Source organism: Epinephelus lanceolatus, chromosome 10 (assembly GCF_041903045.1).
Source record: "Epinephelus lanceolatus isolate andai-2023 chromosome 10, ASM4190304v1, whole genome shotgun sequence".
NCBI classification, from domain to species: Eukaryota; Metazoa; Chordata; class Actinopteri; order Perciformes; family Serranidae; genus Epinephelus; species Epinephelus lanceolatus.
In genome coordinates this window covers 16,841,488-16,860,847 of record NC_135743.1, presented here as the reverse complement: position 1 = coordinate 16,860,847, position 19,360 = coordinate 16,841,488, and the positions used below count along the sequence as shown (strand labels likewise).

The window sequence follows — 19,360 nt, the reverse complement described above, 5'->3', positions numbered from 1 at the left end:
TAAATAAAATCCTCCGCTGCTGCTGCCCTTCCCTCTCAGTCCCCGATGTTATTTCTCTGTCAGCATCAAAATTAATATTACACATTTTAGTTATATTACATTTGTAAAAACTAAAGACAAGAAAAAAGGTCTCTGGTTTGGGGGCTTGAAGGTTTAAAACAGGGAATGGAGTTTGGGGGGGTTCCACATCATCCAAAATGATGTAACACAACATTAAAAAGCAACAGCTAACAGAGCCATGGAATAATAATAATGCCAGGTGGAGAGGTAAATAACCCAATGAGAACAATAATAACAACAATAATCAATAGCAATATTGACATCAGAAAAATAAACTGAGAAAACCTTTACTCTTCTGATAGAGAAATGTTTGTGCTGTTCGTCTACTGTTCTTTGACTGTAGAGGCCTGAAACAGGATGTGAGAGAGCCTGCGTTACAATCAATCTTTATACCCTGCAACATCATGACTGAGTCAGAGCACGCCGCAGTTTGCAGGAAGTCAGACAACGCCTGAAACACAGTGAGGAAAAATGAAACAGAAAGAAGAGAGGAACGGTGCAGAGCAGACAAGACTGATGCCTCATCTGTTGCCGAGATATGAAAAGTAGTAATAAGGCAGCTGTCAGTTCAAATACAGACACAGGACTTGGTGGGTTGAGTGTGTGTGTGTGTGTGTGTGTGTGTGTGTGTGTGTGTGTGTACATGTTGTGACATGCTCCAGTCCAGACCACAGGGGTCTGATGAGGAAATTCAATCAACTCAGCTACACAGACTGCCTGGAGGCCATCTATCTCACAGTTCGCTGCTATAGATCCGTCTTGTCGCTGGTCAGGCGGGGACAGGCCGCCGGTCAACACGGCTCAGTTAACCAATCAGACGCCTGGATGACCTGGCCGCAAAGACGAAAAGCTCCAGGATGTTAAAACATAATCACAAGTATAATTATTTGTGTATGTGTGAATGTGCATAGTTTGAGGAGAGGGCCTTTAAGGACAGGGCCTCGCATGTCCGACGTTTCCAGGCTGTCTTACAGTAATGATTAACCCCTTAAACCCTGCTCTCTCCCCCTTTGCCCAACCCAGAGCTGCTGTGTACTTTGGAGCATTGTGCTAACTGGCCTAAGAGAAAAGACAGGATTACTACTTTATAACCCATGAGCTAACTCTGAGCACACCCACCCACCCACACACACACACACACACAAAGAGGGCCTGGAGAGGTGGCCTGGGGCCAGCACAGCTCGGGCCGGGGAGAACCCTACTGTGCTGAGCGAGACTGTGCAGACAGGAAAGAGCAGAGTGCTGTGTGCTGAAAGGGCAAGCTACTGCAAATGAAGTGAACAGCAGAGTGAACCACACATCTGAATCATTAGCAGTCTGTTCGAGTCCTGTTTTTTTTCCCTTCCTCTTGCTGGTCTTGTTCTGGTGGACTGGCCTGTGCTGTTTTTCCTCTGGCTCTTTTGTCTATGAAACAAATGTACAAGAAAAAAAACCCTGACCCGGTCCCGGACCCGTACCCCACGTCAGTCTGCCCACCCCACCCTCCATACCACATTTCCTAGTAAGCGGCATGACATGTCTTACTGCTCAAAATAATCCACTTACAAAAAAATCCTGAATCAATCATATCATTAAAATGCTATCGCTCTTTTAAAATCTCACTTTCTTTAATAATTTCATTTAGAATATATAAAGATATAGTCTGTATGTGTGTTATCAGAGCTCAGTTTGCACTTTTGTACATGCTATAAAAACAAGGCATAGAGGCAGTGTCTGTGTGTGTGTGTGTGTGTGTGTGTGTGTGTGTGTGTGTGAGGTCTAAGATGTTCTCTGCTCTCTCAGACTCTCACACTCGTGTAGTTAACAGGCCTGGCAGTCTCACACACGCACACCATCTGAGGATGACGCCACTACAGAGCTGGAGGTCCAGACAGAGAGCAAGAGGGAGCATGTTTAAGAGCTAAAGGCAGTGTTGTGCATGTGTGTGTGCTTGTGTGTGTTTTGCTGGTTTAGTTTAACACTATCTATGATTGTTAGAGGAGCTTTAGCTGGTGAACTAGGATTCTGTGCTGCTGGGACTTCCGCGAAACAATTTTCAGTGTACAAGCCATGTTAGGTGAGGTGAGAAGGCTAGTTAACGGTTACTGGAACCCCTCAAACCCTTCCCCTCCCCCTGCTGCCTTCTCCTCATGGTCCCCTCAGCAGTCCTTTTCTCTACGCTGAAGTACTTCTTCATTTTTCTCTTTTCCTCTCCTCACATCTCCCTGGGGTTAAAATTATTTCTGTGAGTGGAGTCGTGATCTTTCCACAGGTGGTCCACAAGAGAAAGAGGGGCAGGACAGGAGAGAGACAGAAGGAAGGTTATACAAAAGTCAATAGCTCTGAGAGAACAGTGTGCCAGAGTCAAAGTCTGTGGATGTGTAAATGTGAACGTGTGTTGAGTCTTGCGTCGCGGTGAACACTGTTAAGTGTCCATAAGCAGTGCTTCCAATGTGAATCCCCTTCACTGTTGGCTGTTTTGTTTTTTTTTTTGCTTGTGTGTGCTTGTGTGTATGAATCCGATAAACATACAGCATTAGGCTTCCCTGAGTGGAGTGGGCCAGGTTTAAGAGTCAGACAACACCCAACAGCCCCACTCTTCAGTCTTGGAGACAGTTTCCTTTTTCCCCCCATGATTTTTCAGTATCTGTCAAACGTAACAAGGATTTCATGAGTCAAAGATTGATTACTTCAGTCCTCTCCTTTCTTTGCTCTCTTCCATGTCACTCCAGGGCTGTGGGTTTTTAGATACAGGCACTTATCAAAGTCCCGTCAGCTTATAGGAAAAGTAGCATAGGGGAGAGCGTGCACATCCTCATCCTAGGTGTGTTGCTGGGTTTTAAGGGATTGTGTGTCCCCTGAGGAAAGTGCTGACTGGCTGCTGATCCTACTGATGGGGCCTGAAGACGGGAGCTGTGCTACTGGGGCAGGGCATCTGGAGCTTCACTGGCCAGGTGGGAGGGGAACTTGGAGCCAAGCATCATGAGGGAGCCTCCCTCAGATTCCAGCCCTGTTACACTCACTGTGCCTGGGATGGCTGAGTCTGAGTGAGTCCCACCTCCCAAAGGATGTGTCCCAGAGGAGCCCTGATCCAGACAGAGGATTGGTGGTGGTGGGGTGGGGTGGGGGGGTGGGGGGGAGGTCTGACAGAACACAAGTCTTTGAGGTGTTGGTTTTCTATGCGTGTATGTTGGACTGAGCGCTCAGTTCACTGGAGGTTTCAGGAATCTAGTTTGTCGGTGTGGGAAAGGGATTACAGAGGGGACATTTACATACTCCTGTGCCACCTCCAGTGCTTCCAGAGCAGTAGTGTTTGGGCTATGTCTCTCATTAGCAGTCTTTGTTCTCCAGAGACAGCTGGGCAGTGGCACGATGCAGCTCAGCGCTCACCCTCCGCTGTGAGGCCAATGGCGTGGCTAAAGAGCCCTCGTACGCCAACGGGGGAGGACTGTCCCCTTCTCCGCTGCCTGTCCCGTCCTCCTCCATCTCCATTCGTCCATTACTTTGCCTCTCTCTTTCCATCTCTTCCTCTGGTCGTACTTTCTTGTCGTCCGACTCCTCCTGCGAGGCCTCCATGCGCTGGTCTTCGCTCCAGCGCCTCTTGAAGCGCAGCTTGAGGGGGATGCACTTTGTCTGGGGAGCTCCCACTGAGCCCGTCTGAAGTGGAGGGGTGTTACCTTCCCCTGGTTCAGTGGGTTCACTCTTGAGGGTTGGCAGCATACGATGCACATTGGAGTGTGTGTGCTGCGAGGTGAAGAAGGGCATCAGGCCAGGTGGAGGCGGAGCAGGGGCTTTGAAGACATCCTCGTCCAGGTCCTCGTCAGGATGGGGTTGATGCTGGGGCGCAGCTGTGCCGTTAGCAAGGTGGTGGTGATGGTGGCTGTCAGGGGCTCTGGAGTGGCGTGAGGAGAAGAGATCAAACTCCTCATCTCTCTCATCTGGGTCCTCATCACTTATGTCAGTGACCTCCACCTCTTCCTCTGACTCGATATCAGAGATGGGCTCCACCTGAGCAGATGTAAAAATGGGAACAGAGACAATGATGAACACAGCGGCAAAAACAGGAAATGGAGGAACTCACTGACAATGAATTATGACATTTTAGTCCAGCATTGTTTTAAGAAACAGTAAACACCACTGAAGCCTATTTTAATAATATAAATGATTAAAAATATAGCTTTAATAAAAACAAGTTTGCTCTAAGACAATGTCTGCCGGTGTTATTATTGTATATTAAATATACATTTAAGATCTTATGGTGATTCATGTCACACATTTCCCTAGACCATAATGGGGGATATTTGGGTCCATGTATCTCACCTTTATCTTGGGAAGTCCTGCGCTGTTTAGGGACTGCGTTGAGGATGAAGCAGAGAGGAGGCCTGAGCCACTGGCTGAGCTCAGGTCACTACCGAACGACAGCGAGGAGCCCAGGCCAGAGGTAGACGACATGGACCCAGATCCTGAGGACAGGGAGCTCTGCCTGGGTTTACTCTGGCTTTGACTCTCCCTCTGCTTCCTTCCCAGTGGTGGTGGCTGCAGCTTGAACTTGAAGGGAGACATGTGTGGAGGCTCCTCACCCAGGTGGAGTGGGTGATGCATGGGATGAGAATGGGTGTGAGGGTGGGCAGAATGAGGCGGATGCGGGTGGTGGTGGGCGGAGTGACCCAGAGGTGGATGGTGGTGCCGTTCTCCTCCCCTCTCTCCTCCCCCTGCCGTCGCTGCTCTTTCTGCTCTCTCGGCTGCTCCCCTCTCTCCGGTCAGACCGGCCTTGTCTGCGGCGGGCCGGTGGGGCTGAGGGATGACGATGTTGGGGTACTGGAGGAAAGCTCTGGGGCTGAGGCCGTAGTTGTACACCGACTGGGTGTGGGCCTGTAGGTAGCGCTTCATGTCCTCTGGGTTGAAGGAGAAGTGGGAGCCTAACATGGGTGACAGGGTGGGTGAGGGGGTGTAGGGGAGGTGAGATGTTGGGGTCATGGAGAGCGCTGGGGACAAAGGAGGAGCCAGGAGGCCAGCTCCTCCCGGCCCTGGCAAAGGGGACACAGGGAAGGGTGACAGAGACTCGGGGTGGATCCGGTGCCCTGTGTGACCACGGGAGCCTGGGTGCCCAGCAGGGTTACCTGGCCCTCCATACATGCGGAACAGGGTTTCATGAGATAGACGGGGATGGATGATACTCCGGTAACCTCCTCCTCCACCACCGGGTCCTCCTCCTCCACTCACACCCCTTTCTCCCCTCTCCTCCCCAGCTCCCGTGTTGCCCTCCTCAATCTCAGAATTGACCGAGGTGCCATCGCTGCAATCGCTGACGGAGCCTCGCGCCATCCGTCGGGCCACAGAGCTGAACATGCCACCGGGGCTGCGCAGGTCCTCGTTTGGGGAGAGGACTTCGGAGGGCGTTGAAGGAGGAAAGCGAAAGTGAGTCCCTGCACCGGTGGGGACAGGAGGCGCGCTCTGAGGCACACTGCTTCCTAGAGACGTCAAGGGAGGGAGAAAAAAAGAGAAGAGGGGGGAAATACTGAGAAATAATATATTATGTTTTCCTGTGTAATCCTATGTAATCATGCTATCCTATTGTGGGATTAGAAGATATCTGAACATGCACAGACATGCACACACACAGCACTAGACCATCCAGGCTTACCAGTGGAGCCCATGTCGATGAAGGGGTAGTTGACCAAAACAAGTTTATTGAAGTTGAATTTATAGGTGAACCTCTTGCCTTTGGTCTTATGGAGGATCCTCTTGTTGTAGTAGTATCTGAAAAAGAGAACAAAGCAAAATATTAAGACTGTGCTCACACATACAAATAAAGACACACATCAGGGTTAAATAATTGACTGCATTTCTTAACCACCAAGAAATCCAGATACTAATCCCTGGCCTATTGACAACACCTAAACATTTAATTTAAATTCACACCTCATTTGCAAATATCATTTTCTTCCTGAAGTCAATGAGACTATGACAGATGCGCCTGCACACTCAAGCACACACTTTAATAAGCATGAGTCTTTCATGTTGCCCCCCCTCCCTTCTAATGATAGATATTACAGAGTGTTGTATGACATTAGCACAAAGCAGACCCAGTAAAGGGAGGGGGGCCGGAGGAAGAGGACGAAGAGAGGGGAGAAAACAGATAGATGAGAAGCGGTGGGTGGACGGACTTGTGGAGCAGCAGTGATGTGTGGAGGGATAAACAAATAATTTAGAGGCCAGAGGTCAATGCACGATGCCAAATGTGGATTGTAGTAGGTTGTAAGACCACAAGGGTGTGTGAGGAGCTGTGTTTGTCTTAGGTGTGAGTGGTACCTTCACTAATTTATATCAGTCTAAAAGGAGGGGAAAAAAAGAAAAAAAAAGTCTTTTTGCTTCTTTCAAATTCAGGTTTTGACAAACACACAACATTTTCTGTCATTCATTCTGCTAGATGGACCCATCTCTTTATGTAACAGCAAAGCAAAGCCACCAATAATTCACCCCATCTTTATCTGTTTATGTAATGGCCATTCTCTGTGTTTTTTTTTTTTTTTCAAGCTTTCTCTCTCCCATGGCTCCTGCCTACAGTACAAGGCTCCATTTTTATTAACCTTTGTCCAGCTACAGCTCTTTATGTAACATCTCTCTGCTTTCTTCCCCAGATCCACATCCACTTTATGTAACCTCTAGATCCCTGGCTGCCAACCCTCACACACTGAGGGAGACGGAGCGAAGGAAAGAGGAAGAGATAAAGAGCAAGAAAAGGAACAAAGATGGTGTGTTTGTCCGTGAGGGAGATAACAAGCTTGTGTGGCATGCTGCTCACCAAAAACTACCACCTATCCTTTCCAACACTACCCCTGGCTATCGAACACAAGATTTATCCAGACTGCGCATTTGCTCATCATGTCTGCATACCTACCTACCTGCTTTTATAGCACTCGGCTCTGCTTTCCCTTCCTCCAGCCATGTGTCTGTTGGCACAAGTTAAGTGAAGTGTGCTGACAAAGACAGGGGCTTCAGGGTATGCAGGTAATGCAGAGTTAATCAGAGCCCATTGACTATCATTATACTGAATAGTAGTTATCCAGACGGCAGTGTGTGCGTGTCTGTCTGTTTGGTGGTGGGGAGGTGTCGCCCTTCACCCCCTCTTATTATGCTTATTACACAGACTGGTTGGGCCGTTTTGCTCTGGGAACAGACTGTTGCTCTTTTTCACTTGTTCTCTTCAACCCTCCTCCTCCTCTCCCTTTATCCTACTGATACCTCTCTCTCTTTCTCTCATCAATTCACCTCCCCCTCTTTATCCCAACTCTCTCCATGCGCTCTCCACTCGTCCCCTGAGGCGATGGGAGAGAGAAAGAGAGAGAGCGAAGGAGAGACAGAGAGAGACAGGACAGGCCTGCACTGTTGAAAACATTGTTTACGCCAGGCACAAAGCAGCATGTAATTTCTGCTCTAAGGGAGACACTCACAAGGGCCGGGAAGGAGGGGAGAGAGGCTGTCGGGAGCAAGGGGACGGACAGAGACAGGCAGGAAGTCAAGCAGAATTAAAACCACAACAGGATTGTGATCGAATTAGCTGATGATAGAAAAGTCAACAGGCTGTGCTAGGGCCCACATATGGGTCTCATTTAAATACAGATTGCAAGGGTAGAAGACATAATCCAAAGTATCTAAAAAATATTTATCTTATGTATCACAGAGCATCACTGTACCCCGTAATTGAAAAAATATGTAATGACTGCACTTTTATCAACTTCTGGCACACCACACATACTAAAATTCAATATGAGCCAATGACAAGTGCAATATGTAAACTTAATATGGCAGTCTAATGGTGAGGACCCAAAAGAAGCAAAAAAAAAAAGAGTCATGCATCGTTCTCACTCGCTGCTAGTAAGTAGCATGCTAGTTAGCAAACACTGTGTAAATAAGCAACCTGTGGTTTAATTTTCTTAAAAAGGACAGTTCACCCTAAAATCAAAAAGACATTTTTCCTCCTACCTGTAGTGCTGTTTATTAATCTAGATTGTTTAGATGTGAGTTGCTGAGTGTGGGAGATATCAACCGTCTATTATGATGGAACTAGATGGCACTCGGCTTGTGGTGCTCAAAGTGGCAAAAAATGCATTTGAAAAACTCAACAGCAATGTCTCTTTCCAGAAATCATGACCTGGTTACACAAGATAATCCACAGACCTTGTTTTGAGCCGTTTGTTGTAGTAACAATTTTCTCTCTATCAAACTACACTCGCCAAACTTATCACCACGCAGAGGGAAGCATGACTCTGCTAGCTCGTCTAACACCACTGAGCTAGCTAACGTTACAGCTTAGCCTGCACAGTGATATAATTGACGGCTATAGTTCAGCAGAAATAAAATAGTTTCAACATAAAACTGCTCACAACAAGGTCTGGATTATCTTATGTAGCCCGGTCATGATTTCTGGAGAGAGACATTGCTGTTGAGTTTTTCAAATGTGTTTTTGGCACTTGGAGCACCACAAGCTAAGTGCCATCTAATTCCATTATATTGGAGAGAAGGCAGACATCTCTATGGTTGATATCTCCAACACTCTGCAACTCACACCAAAACAATCTAGATTGATAAACAGCACTTCAGGGAAGAGGAAGAATAAGTACTTTTTGACTTTGGTGTGAAATGTCCCTTTAATTTTGTGTGAAGTGGCAAGTTGTTTTTGTTCCTATCTGTAATATTGGAGACAGGGGACGCGCAAAAGAGGGATCAAAGAGAATAAAATAAAGATCTTCTCTTCCACAGACATTCATACACAGTAGCTGTGGAGGCTAAACTTCCTGACTCTCCATTGCATCACTTTGTTGTCAATCACTGCAGAGCTTCTGAGAGAATTTCTCCCTCTTTTGCATAAAGTTAAACATTTTCAACTTTTGACCTCTCCTTTTTTTCATGTTGTTTATAACGCTTTTCATCAGCACCACAGACTATAGCTTCCAAAGTTACAATGAAGTCAAATCAACCCCTCCTTACAACAAAAACTGAACATTATAGCCTTCATGACCACGAGACTTATTGTGAGCTGCTGTATTAGAATGCTTTTATTTTAGAAAGATGGACCTGAGTGTGTAATTGGCATAAATATGGAACCGTCCCAAAGGCCGATACTATCACTGTGCTGACACATCTGTCTGACCCTGGCTCATAGCAGTTGGATAGTAGGGAGTGCAGCCAACTAAAATCTTGTGTGCGCTTGGCTGCACACACACATGCAGCTAATACAAAGAACGCAGAGATGCATAGTTGGAAGCAGACAACAACTTTGCGTAATCCTAGCCGCGGCAACTGAGGCTGTGTTTAGAGCACATGGTCACCCGCTCTTTCTCCATGCCCCCTCCTCCTGCGCCGTCATACAGGCAGACAGTCTTTGAAGAGCATTTGAACTCACTTCAAAAGAGAAGAAAGAGATTCTTTGAGTGCCTGTGTTTAGCTGCCCACCGCACTCGCCTTACACACACATATACACACACACACCTCTCCCATATCCTGACTGTATAACTGCCATCTCATTCAGGCATACTCAACACATGGCCGCATGTGTGCCCCCACACACCCCCAGAACGTATCATCCAGAAGATACGGCTTTATCCCGCTCCCTGTTTAACCAAAAGAGTAGATTGTACAATCAATGTATGTATGGATTTCGGCAAAGCCTTCAGGGAAACAGAGAGGAGGCTTTCTATCAGCTCAGTTGTTACTGTGTGTGATTCTAGGCCAGGGATTAAGGCTGCGATTACACAGACCTGCTGTGGTCCAAAACATTATGATCAAAGCAGAGAGAGACGCACACACCGGAGTGCAGGAAGTCAACAGCAATGAATGAACATAGACATATCAAAACAGCACTTTAACCAGGCTAGACATCATGTAAACACCGCAGTATTATCATTTACCATTGTTTTATTTTAGATCCTATTTTTATACTGGTGTCACTACTTCACCTGAGTAAATATATAACAGGAAATGGGAATTACGGAGCATTGTTGGGCAGCACCTAAATCTTGGAAGGACAAGTGTCCATAGCTACAGTAGCTGCTGGTCTTACCATCTGTCAGTCATTCATCATCAGAAATAAGTAAAGTATGCAAAAAAGACAAAGGCCCATAAAGACAAGCTCTCAATAGAGACAAAGGAGTAAAATACTTCAATCAATGACATCGATCCTTACAGATCTTGACAGCTTGCCATCCTTTAACGGTACAGTCCCTGATGTCGATCTAGTGTTTGGCGTTAGCACCTGTCAGCACTTCAAAAACTTGAAATTTTTAGAGGCCTATGCCGAATTTACAGACAGGTGGGTAAAGGACAAATTCCAACGACGCAATCATCCGGACAAAGATAAGCAAGCTAACGTTACGCTGAGTGAATGCTAACAAAGCCTTAGTAAATCGTGCGTAATTAATGTACCAATATTTTACAAAATTAAATACATAATGTTAGCTTACCTTTGTGTCTGACTATATACTATATATACTACATTTGGTGTTTTGAATCTTATTCACTGAGTCGTGTTTTGTGTTAGTTCAGCAGTTCTTATGCTGATTACAGTAACTGCCAGTGGATGGCACTCTTACCTTTGTCCTTCCAAAATGGCTAACCTGATGCTGATGACAACCGAGTAGCCTATTCCTTACGTTGAATAATATAAGCAGCTTTAACCAAACCTTTCCATTTGCTTATTTAATAAACGAGCCAAACTTCTGAAACTACTGAACAGCCACAGTATTGTATGAAACTGGAAAAAGTTGTTACTTAAGGGAGTTTATTATTTAAAGTTTATTATGAATTCATTTAAATAAGTTGCTAATAGCTCTGTCCATCTGCTCTGTCAGATATGATGACAATATATTCGATGTCCACTCATATTAATTTCCCCATTGGACTCATGGCCTAAGATAAGAAATAAAGTAATTGACGAAGCATTGGATGCAGATATATTTAAGTAAGTGCTTGTGGTAAAAACGGAAAAAAGAATTGGGCCTAAATGTGTACCACCTGTATATTCTGTTCAGGCAGTGAGGTATTGCTGAAGGACAAAAGACCTGTCCGCTATGGCCAACTTTTTGTATTACCGTATGACACAATATCTGTATTAGCTTACTAATCTATATCAGTATTACTCTCTCTTTACACACACACACACACAAATGTCAACACTGAAAACGAAGTGAACCAACCTGCTTGTGTGTGCGTGGACAGGCTGTGCCTTGCCCATTGTTGGGCTGTAAATAGGCACTGACTGTGACAGGAAGTTGGGATTACAATACTCCCCATGAGCCCCGTGTTTATTTTCTGCCTCTTTCGTCAGCGTTGGCCGTTACACACACATCCCAGCCAGATCGTTCTCCACACACATGCAAACACACACACCAGCTGCTCACGCTCAGGTGTGTGTGCACAAGTTGCACACGTGAGGGTGCTTTGTGTCAGAGCCAGGTTTGATGAGTGTTTAGTGTCTCAAAGAGGAAGTGTGTTTGTGCAGGGATGTGGGCATATTTATATTATATTATATTTATATATAGTGTGTGTTTATGTGTTAAGAGGGGGGATCTGGTCAGGGTCTGATTAGGACGATCATATGCTCTGTGGGTGTGAATATGTACTCGAGCACACTCTGGTGTGTGTGTGTATTCCGCCCTCATAGAAAATAAAGGCCTCATTCAGTCAGGGACAATGACATACACACGACGCTCATGTACGCTGAACACATACATGCTGCAGATAGAGACAATGGAAAGACAATGCAACAAGCATAGGTTGAGCACAAAGTCATACAGTGGTACTGTCCCTGGGTGCTCCCTCTGCACTTTCCCTCTGGCCCTGGGTGTTTCCACACAATGCGCTGATGCAGAGAGAGGCCTTCTGACCTATAAACAGGCCCAGCCAGCTACATGAGTAACACTGTGTGCATATGCAGCAGTATTTCCTGCAGGATGTTTTGTAGATGTGGTCACTGGGGTTACGTCTAAATGCACATCAGAGCCAGTTTTAGTATAGCAGGTTAAAAATGGCTGCTGTATTTTAGGGTTTCCTTGGATGACAGGAACAGTAGCATTACACCATCATACCATGCTATCATTTCCCTTAAAAACAGGCTCTTAGAGGCATGTTCTCATGTAGTTTTTCATGCAATAAACGGTAAAATGTTGTGAATTTACAGGATCACCGTACCCAGGAATCTTGTGGAACCTTCATTCTATTTAAGTGTTTTTCAGTGGTGGCAATTTTCCAGCTGTGGTGGCCAATCACAGTTAAACGAATGTTGGACGTGAAGCAAACACTACAAACGTGCGCAGCCAAGCATGCATTGGCAGGAGTCCGTGTACAATGGTGCATTTGTGTATGTGAATGTGCACATGTGCTGTGTTGTTAATCTTTGCCAGCTGTGCACGGCAGTCCCCCTGACCTCTGACCACTGTGTTGGAGCCAGTGCTGACTGCTTACTGGAGGACAGGGGGGCCTAGAGGTCTCAAGGAGCTGGGACCTCTTAGCATGATAACACTCATTAAGCCAGCACTCTGCAATGACTGATTGGCACCAGGCTTCATTTCCCCTACTCTCCTTTGTGCATACAGGTCTTTATATGAGAGAGAGGTGGTGGCGCAGGGAATCAGGAGGAGGGGTGGTGGCTTGGTCTTTTTATTAGTGGACAGGTTGACTTCCCCATCCTTCCAAATGATCCCTCAAGATGAAAATGCAGCTGGTGGTTAAAGATGGTGTCCTTGCTTTCATTTATTACTCGCACCAAAAAAATCAAAAAGCCCCGACTTTAGAGCCCTGACACACTCCGTAACCAGCCTTAATATTCTATTGCTTTGTTTTTTTATGCATTTGATTCAGAAAAACAAACTCATACATTACCAAATTAATAAACAGGACGATAATATGAAAGTCTAACCTCTTTCAACATAAAGCATGCCCACATGCATGCACACCCTTGCACATAAACACACACACACACACACACAGTGGGAGTGTAATCCTCTCAACAGGAGTGGGAATTTCACAGCAGCCGTGGGAGCGGGAGACCAAGATGACGCATGGACTGAGGCTGTGTCCCCTCGATGGAAAGCCAACACATACGCACATGTCCGCATACACACACACACACACACACAATGCAGCAGTGCTGATTAAGGGAATTTCCACCATGTGCATGGCAGACAGGAAAGAATAAGATCACTGAAGTAAAAAATAATAATTACAAAGGCTAAGTGATGAAAAGAACACTTCAAAACAGACATGCCTTTTCAAGTATGCGAGCATGTGTGTGTATGCTAATTGCCACATGCCGACTCTCGTCTCCTTTATTAGCAGACTCCAGGTTTTCTCCATATGAAGGGCACGAGGTGGCCTGCTCTCCAGCAGTTTGCTCCATATGGGGACTGTTACCATGCACATGTGTTTGTGTGCCTCCGTTATAACTTCATTAATCTTTAGTGTCATTAATCCTCTTGCCACATTACTATTGATGTGCGTCTTGCAAGGCTTCATTTCCAGTGTCTCCTGCGGTGAAGGACATATCTGGTGTCAAATCAGGTGACTACACGGACGTAGGTGTGTGTGCATGTGTGGGTTGTTTTGTTGACTGTCCTTCCCACTCTAAGCCTAAAGTGACTCTGCTCAATTTAGAGGCACAGAGGGAGACGGCCTGGCCGTAGGAGGGTGGATGAGGACACAAGAGCGCCAGAAGGGGATACTCCTGTGTAGAAAACTTTCTGATAATCAGCCTCTAAGGCCGGTCCATCAGATGGCACTAAGACCCGCTATATATACACACTTCCTTTAGCTTAAGCTCCAAATCTGTTACAGCTCTAGAGGATGGACATGCTATAAATACACAGCTTGACCACAAGTATCCGCATCCATATCTTTTTTCTCTCTAATTCAGGAATCCGACTCCGAGTCTGAGTGTGTGTATCACATGCACATATCAGTAGTCCATGTTAATTCCCTCTGTCCCCATAGGATCTCATCTGTATGAGACATTATATTTATCTCACCAGTGTAAATGACCGCACATAAACCCCCACCCTAAATTAAGCAATTCAATGCATTTCCCGCCTTTAATGGTATACGTTGGCTTTCTTTAAAGTGCTTATCCTAATCTTGGCTTCATTCGGCACTAAACATTAACAACAATCCGGGGACACACGACACAGTGAATGAGATGCTCTTTTTACTACAACAGCTATCAACAGTCCTCCAGAGATATGTGATGTCTGTAATACTGGACTCTAATGTGCTGAGGTCACTATGTTATAGTACAGATCACGAGATTGATTAGATGTACAATCAAGCAACACTGTGACCTAATGTCTCACTGTGAGAGCCAAAAACACAAATAAAATCAGCAGCATCTGTTGTGTATCTCAGATTTGATCCGTTTTATGGAACCGTTTCTACCTTGGAAAACACCAACTATTTTGTTGGTCTTGAAACAATTTGCTTTATTGACATGTCAGTCCAATCTGATTTACCTCATGCTTAACAAATCCAATTTGAAGGTCAACAGAGCAGATCTAGCCAGAGAAAGACTCAACTAACCATCGGATGCACAGTTTAAAATATGCACAAATATTATTCCTCACAATAAAGTGAGTGACTGAGGTTTTAATCAGAGTTGTACTGTACCTGATTTCAAAATACCTGACTAATGGTGTTAAAATGTCACATTCTCATGTGATATTAATACCTGAACTTGAAGCTTGGGGTCACGTCCAAAACAGTTTCAAACCAGTGTTGTGACACGCTAATGGGTTTGGCTGAGCAGGTGTCCATTGATATAACCTAAAGGTGTAAAGGTGTGACCGGCCAAATGGGTCAGTGTTGTAACTCCACTTTAGTAGCTAAACTTCTCCAGGTCAATAGCGCATGAAGGCATGTGGCCAGGGTCAGTCTTACGACATTTACATGTATTATAGACTTGGTTAAGTGCTATTAGTGCCTTGGCAGGCATGACTAATGCAATGTCTGGGTGAAACAGAGCCAGAGAGTTAAAGCTATTGGGGTCTATGTGTCTGAATGAAAAGCTTCCAGCAGGTCGTTGCTATAACTGGAATCAAATGCCAGGGTCACAGACCATATTCTCAATTTGTTTCTTTATAATAAATGTAGCCTCAGGAGTCTCTGTGTGTAATTAAGAGTCAAAACATTATTTGCTAAATATATGCACCAGTGCTAGTTTATCTACAACATATACTCACATCCCTTTTGCACATGGAAACCATGTCGCCACCAAGAAGGAAAATGCAGTGTACATACTTGGCCTCATGATGAAGCATTTTAAAGTGCTGCACTTCAGGAGTTCATGACCATAGGTGAGGGTTGGAACATTAAAGACTGAAAAATCATCTTCAGACTCAGCTTCCTCTTCACAAGAGTCCACTAAAATTGCTCCCGTTGTATAAGTCCAAACAAATCCCATTCGCCTCTTCCGTCATGCCACTACAGAGCCTTTTCACTACTTCGGTGACCTCCGCTAGAGAGAGTTAGGGCAATCTGGTTGCCTTGTTGTTGGTGCGCAGACTTAATAGGTTGGACATCCCTAAATCATATCCAACTGAGGACATTTGGTGCTTGTAATTCCCTGTCTCTCTCTCCTCTCATTTCCTCTCATCTCTTCCTGTTCATCATCTAATAAAAGGCATAAAATGCCCAGAATTATTAGAAAAAGAGGTATGCAAGTCTTCAAAGTCTGCCTTCTCCACAGCCAGGCTTAGGGGTTCCTTAAAGTGTTCCTTCCACAACCTTGACAGTCTCCCTAGTCGAGGTCAGCAGTTCTCCTCCCCTGCTGAGAGGAGCCTGGGAAAGGCACTGCCTGTTCTTCTTGAATTATCTGGAAAAGGAGCAATTTCATCCTCTGTCCATGAGTTGAAACCCAGGGACAGTGCGATCTCAGGCTCATTCCCCTCAAAAAAGATGACATGGCATGCCTCGAGAGCTAGTAGCCGGTCAGTTCACCAAAGCCCCTGCTTTTGTCCACTGACCCTGTACAAACGCACTTCAACTCTACAATTGTCCACCACTCAAAAGATTGTGGCTTCATGTTAACTGTGTTGAAATACCAGGTCTGACAGATTACTGCAGGTTCACTCATCGGGCCGGGTTTCAGAGGAGAACCAACCTGTTGTTGATTCATGAATCCCTCTTAGTCTGGCCCTCAATAACCAGTCAATGATTTCGAATTAATATATTTCATCTATAAAAGTTAATTTTTTCTCTCTTACTTAATTTCATCCCTCCATTCAAAGTGCAGTGTGGATTTACATTATCGCCTTGGCCATTCTAAATCGACAAAAACGTTTTTGTGTCATTTGATTGGAAGGCCTCTGTAAATTAGTCATTCAACCCGAGCATGTAGGCTCTTTAAATATTAGCATATGGTAAATGTTAATGTGAATATGCTGCCCTGTCAAGTCTACAGATCCTTATCATAATCATGAGCTCGCCTGGTGTATTTGCTGATCCCCACAGAGGAGAAGTTAAAGGTTAGGAACAGGAGCAAATAGTGATGAATGAAAATGCACTCCCACATACAGATACACAAAGAATCAAAAACACATTCAGCGTATTTCTCTGTCATCATACCTGAGAGCCCTGCTCAGTTTGTCGTAGTTCATTTGGGGTTTACACTTCCTGGCCCCCCACAGCCGGGCCACCTCATCCGGGTCCTTGATGACGAACTCGCCGTAGTCCCCCTGCCAGGCGATGACGTCATGGTACTCTTCTTTCCTGAGCAGCTCCAGGATGAAGTGCCACAGCTGGATCTGTCTGGACCCGGGGCTAGACTCAGGCTTGTAAGCCCATTCTGGGAAGGCGATCCCTGCAACAGAGAGGTAAAGAGAGGGGAACGATAAGCGCGCGTCACTGGAGCTCAACGAATAACACTGAATGATGTTACGACGAGCACATATTATAAATTTCACTGGGAAAAAAAAAACTTGTAATACCAAACAGGTGTCGAGCAAAGTATAGATCACATACAACAGAGCAGCACAGTCAAGCACAGAGTGGAGTGTCCTCATTCATATCTCACATGTAGCTGTGTTCACTACTGTCAAGTCTTCACAGGATTTTTCCTTTCAGTCAATCTTTGAAACAGGTTTGTAGGTTATTCTCAAGCACTTTCTCTTTCATTGGACAGTTTGACACCATGGAAGAGGAAGAGGAAGGGCAGGGAAAAGTAAAGACCTCAAAACAATCTGAGAAACACTAAAACATGCCTTGACCTGCTACATCCCAGGATGCCCCCGTAACTCTAATAGTCTTCATCTTACAAGACGGTCTAAAAGTATGTCCACATTAAGATGGCTGAATTTGTAAAGACCTGATTCAGCCCTCCATCCAGACAAAAACTGTGTTTTTTGTGTTAATTTTAAAACGCTGCCTGGTATTTCAGCATGTGTGGGGTAAACAGAACTTTCCCAAAATTATTTTATGAAGCTGCTATAAAAGACAGATTTGTATCGCTGCAGCAGGCTGCTTGGATGTGACTGCTGGTTAACAGGTAGTAATCATGGGCAGTGACTGAATAACTGTTTGATACTCGTTCAGTTGTCTGACAACAGAAAGAGAAAACTATGTAAATGAAACTATACTATTGAATCTGGCTGTCTTAAAACGCTATAGATGACCACAGAGAGCGAGAGGACACTGAATGGAGGTGTAACCAGGCCTCCAGATGCAGCTCTGGGCTATGAAGCCAATTTGACACCCAAAAACACTTTTCCCCATAGACTTAAATTGTGAAAGAGACATTTATAAATGAATGGATATATTTTTTGAGCATCACAACAACTATCGGGAGTGATCTATTTGGTCTGATAACATCTCTACACTCTGGAACAGCTGCACAGTAAAATAATATTATCCTTGTTCAAGACAGCAGAGGGCCAAACCAGAGGTTCACCGCTTGACTGGCAGAAGTCTTTAGTGCGCTTGCTCTATGGGCCCCACGATGAGGAAGATAATAATTAATATTAAAGGTAATTTATGTCTATACTCTTGTTACAGGAGGGGGCTGTGTGGCAGCAAAGTTAAGAGCCAACTTTGTGTCTAACCTTTTCTGCATTTGTGCATTTAAAATGTCAATACAGTCGATATTACGGGACAGCTGTTGTTATTGACCTGTATTTATGGTTTTTACCAGATGTTGGCTGTGATACAGTTTTGCTTTCTGCAGAATGAAACCAGGGCCAAGACGGAGATTAGGCCCTTGTGTTGTTCAGGTGTTCCACTGTGGCCAGAGGTCTCTACAAACATGATCTAGAAATGCAAGTGGAGATGCAAATAAAAATGTAGACAGCTAATGTGGGGGTAAAGTGATGCTTTTGTATAAACCACATTGCTCTACTGTCATTACCACAGTGGCTCTTCACAGGAAACACACACACATACTGAAACTACAATACTGAAAGTTGTAGTGTTAGTGGGCTTTATGGAACAGCCAGGCACATTAAAAAAAAACCTTTCCACCTCTCCTCCACCTCTTTCCTCTCATGCAGTCATTCTTTCCTATGACCGGAGGAAAACAACATGGCCAGTCATCTCTCCTGTCTATCCCTCCATCTCTCTCCACCCGTCGCTCGAAGGAAACGCAGAGTAAGAGACAGAACGAGACTGTGGGCGTGGGTATATGACTGTTTGCATGAGCATGTGTGTGCCCAAATGTACAAGTTAGAAAGAGTTTATGTGCCAGTGCTCGTGTTTGAAAATGTTTGTGCAAGTCTCCCACTAACATTCTGTCGCCTGGGTGGTCAAGAAAATTTGACACGACCGAGCAAAATAGACGATTACAGTATAATATTCAGCCAGATATAGCCTGGCCTGGACTTTATTTTATCAACAATCATCCTTATGGTACTGAATATTGCACAAATGAGGACGTGGAGTTACCAAAGAAATAGTATCCACCCTGCTACAGTGTCGTGCAGGAATTTTATACATGCTGATGTTGTTTTATAATGTTTGGTGCGAATAATGTTCAGCATCACATTACACTGAAGAAGCAGAAAACTTAAATTAAGCGTATGATGTAATTAAATGCAATATAATGGAGGATAAGTGCTCTTTACCTATTTTTTCCACGAGTTACATATAGAGGATTATCTGATATATGCTCAACGTTAGATACGTATATGGACATGGACTGAGCTTTCTGTCTGTACTCTGCGTTCAATCGGTTTGTATTTGTGCACAGTTTTTGAAAGCTTACAGACAAGGACAAAACAGAGCAGTGCCACTGAGATCGTGGAGGCATTGTAGCAAATTTCAAGCAAGGCAAAAGCATAGCACACAACAA

General features: G+C 44.9%; 1 protein-coding gene across 1 annotated transcript in view; it reads right to left on the bottom strand.

Annotated features, from left to right (window-relative positions):
• Positions 1–2,516: 2,516 nt before the first annotated feature.
• Positions 2,517–19,360, bottom strand: part of erfl3 (Ets2 repressor factor like 3) — a 61,760-nt gene continuing 44,916 nt past the window's right edge. Inside the window, exons 2-5 of the mRNA XM_033640663.2 lie at positions 16,648–16,882; positions 5,684–5,799; positions 4,360–5,510; positions 2,517–4,047 (exon numbers count right to left, since the gene is read on the bottom strand). Of these exons, the coding sequence (XP_033496554.2) occupies positions 3,370–4,047; positions 4,360–5,510; positions 5,684–5,799; positions 16,648–16,882 (2,180 nt within the window). The 3' untranslated portion in view covers positions 2,517–3,369. The remainder of the gene's footprint in view (positions 4,048–4,359; positions 5,511–5,683; positions 5,800–16,647; positions 16,883–19,360) is intronic.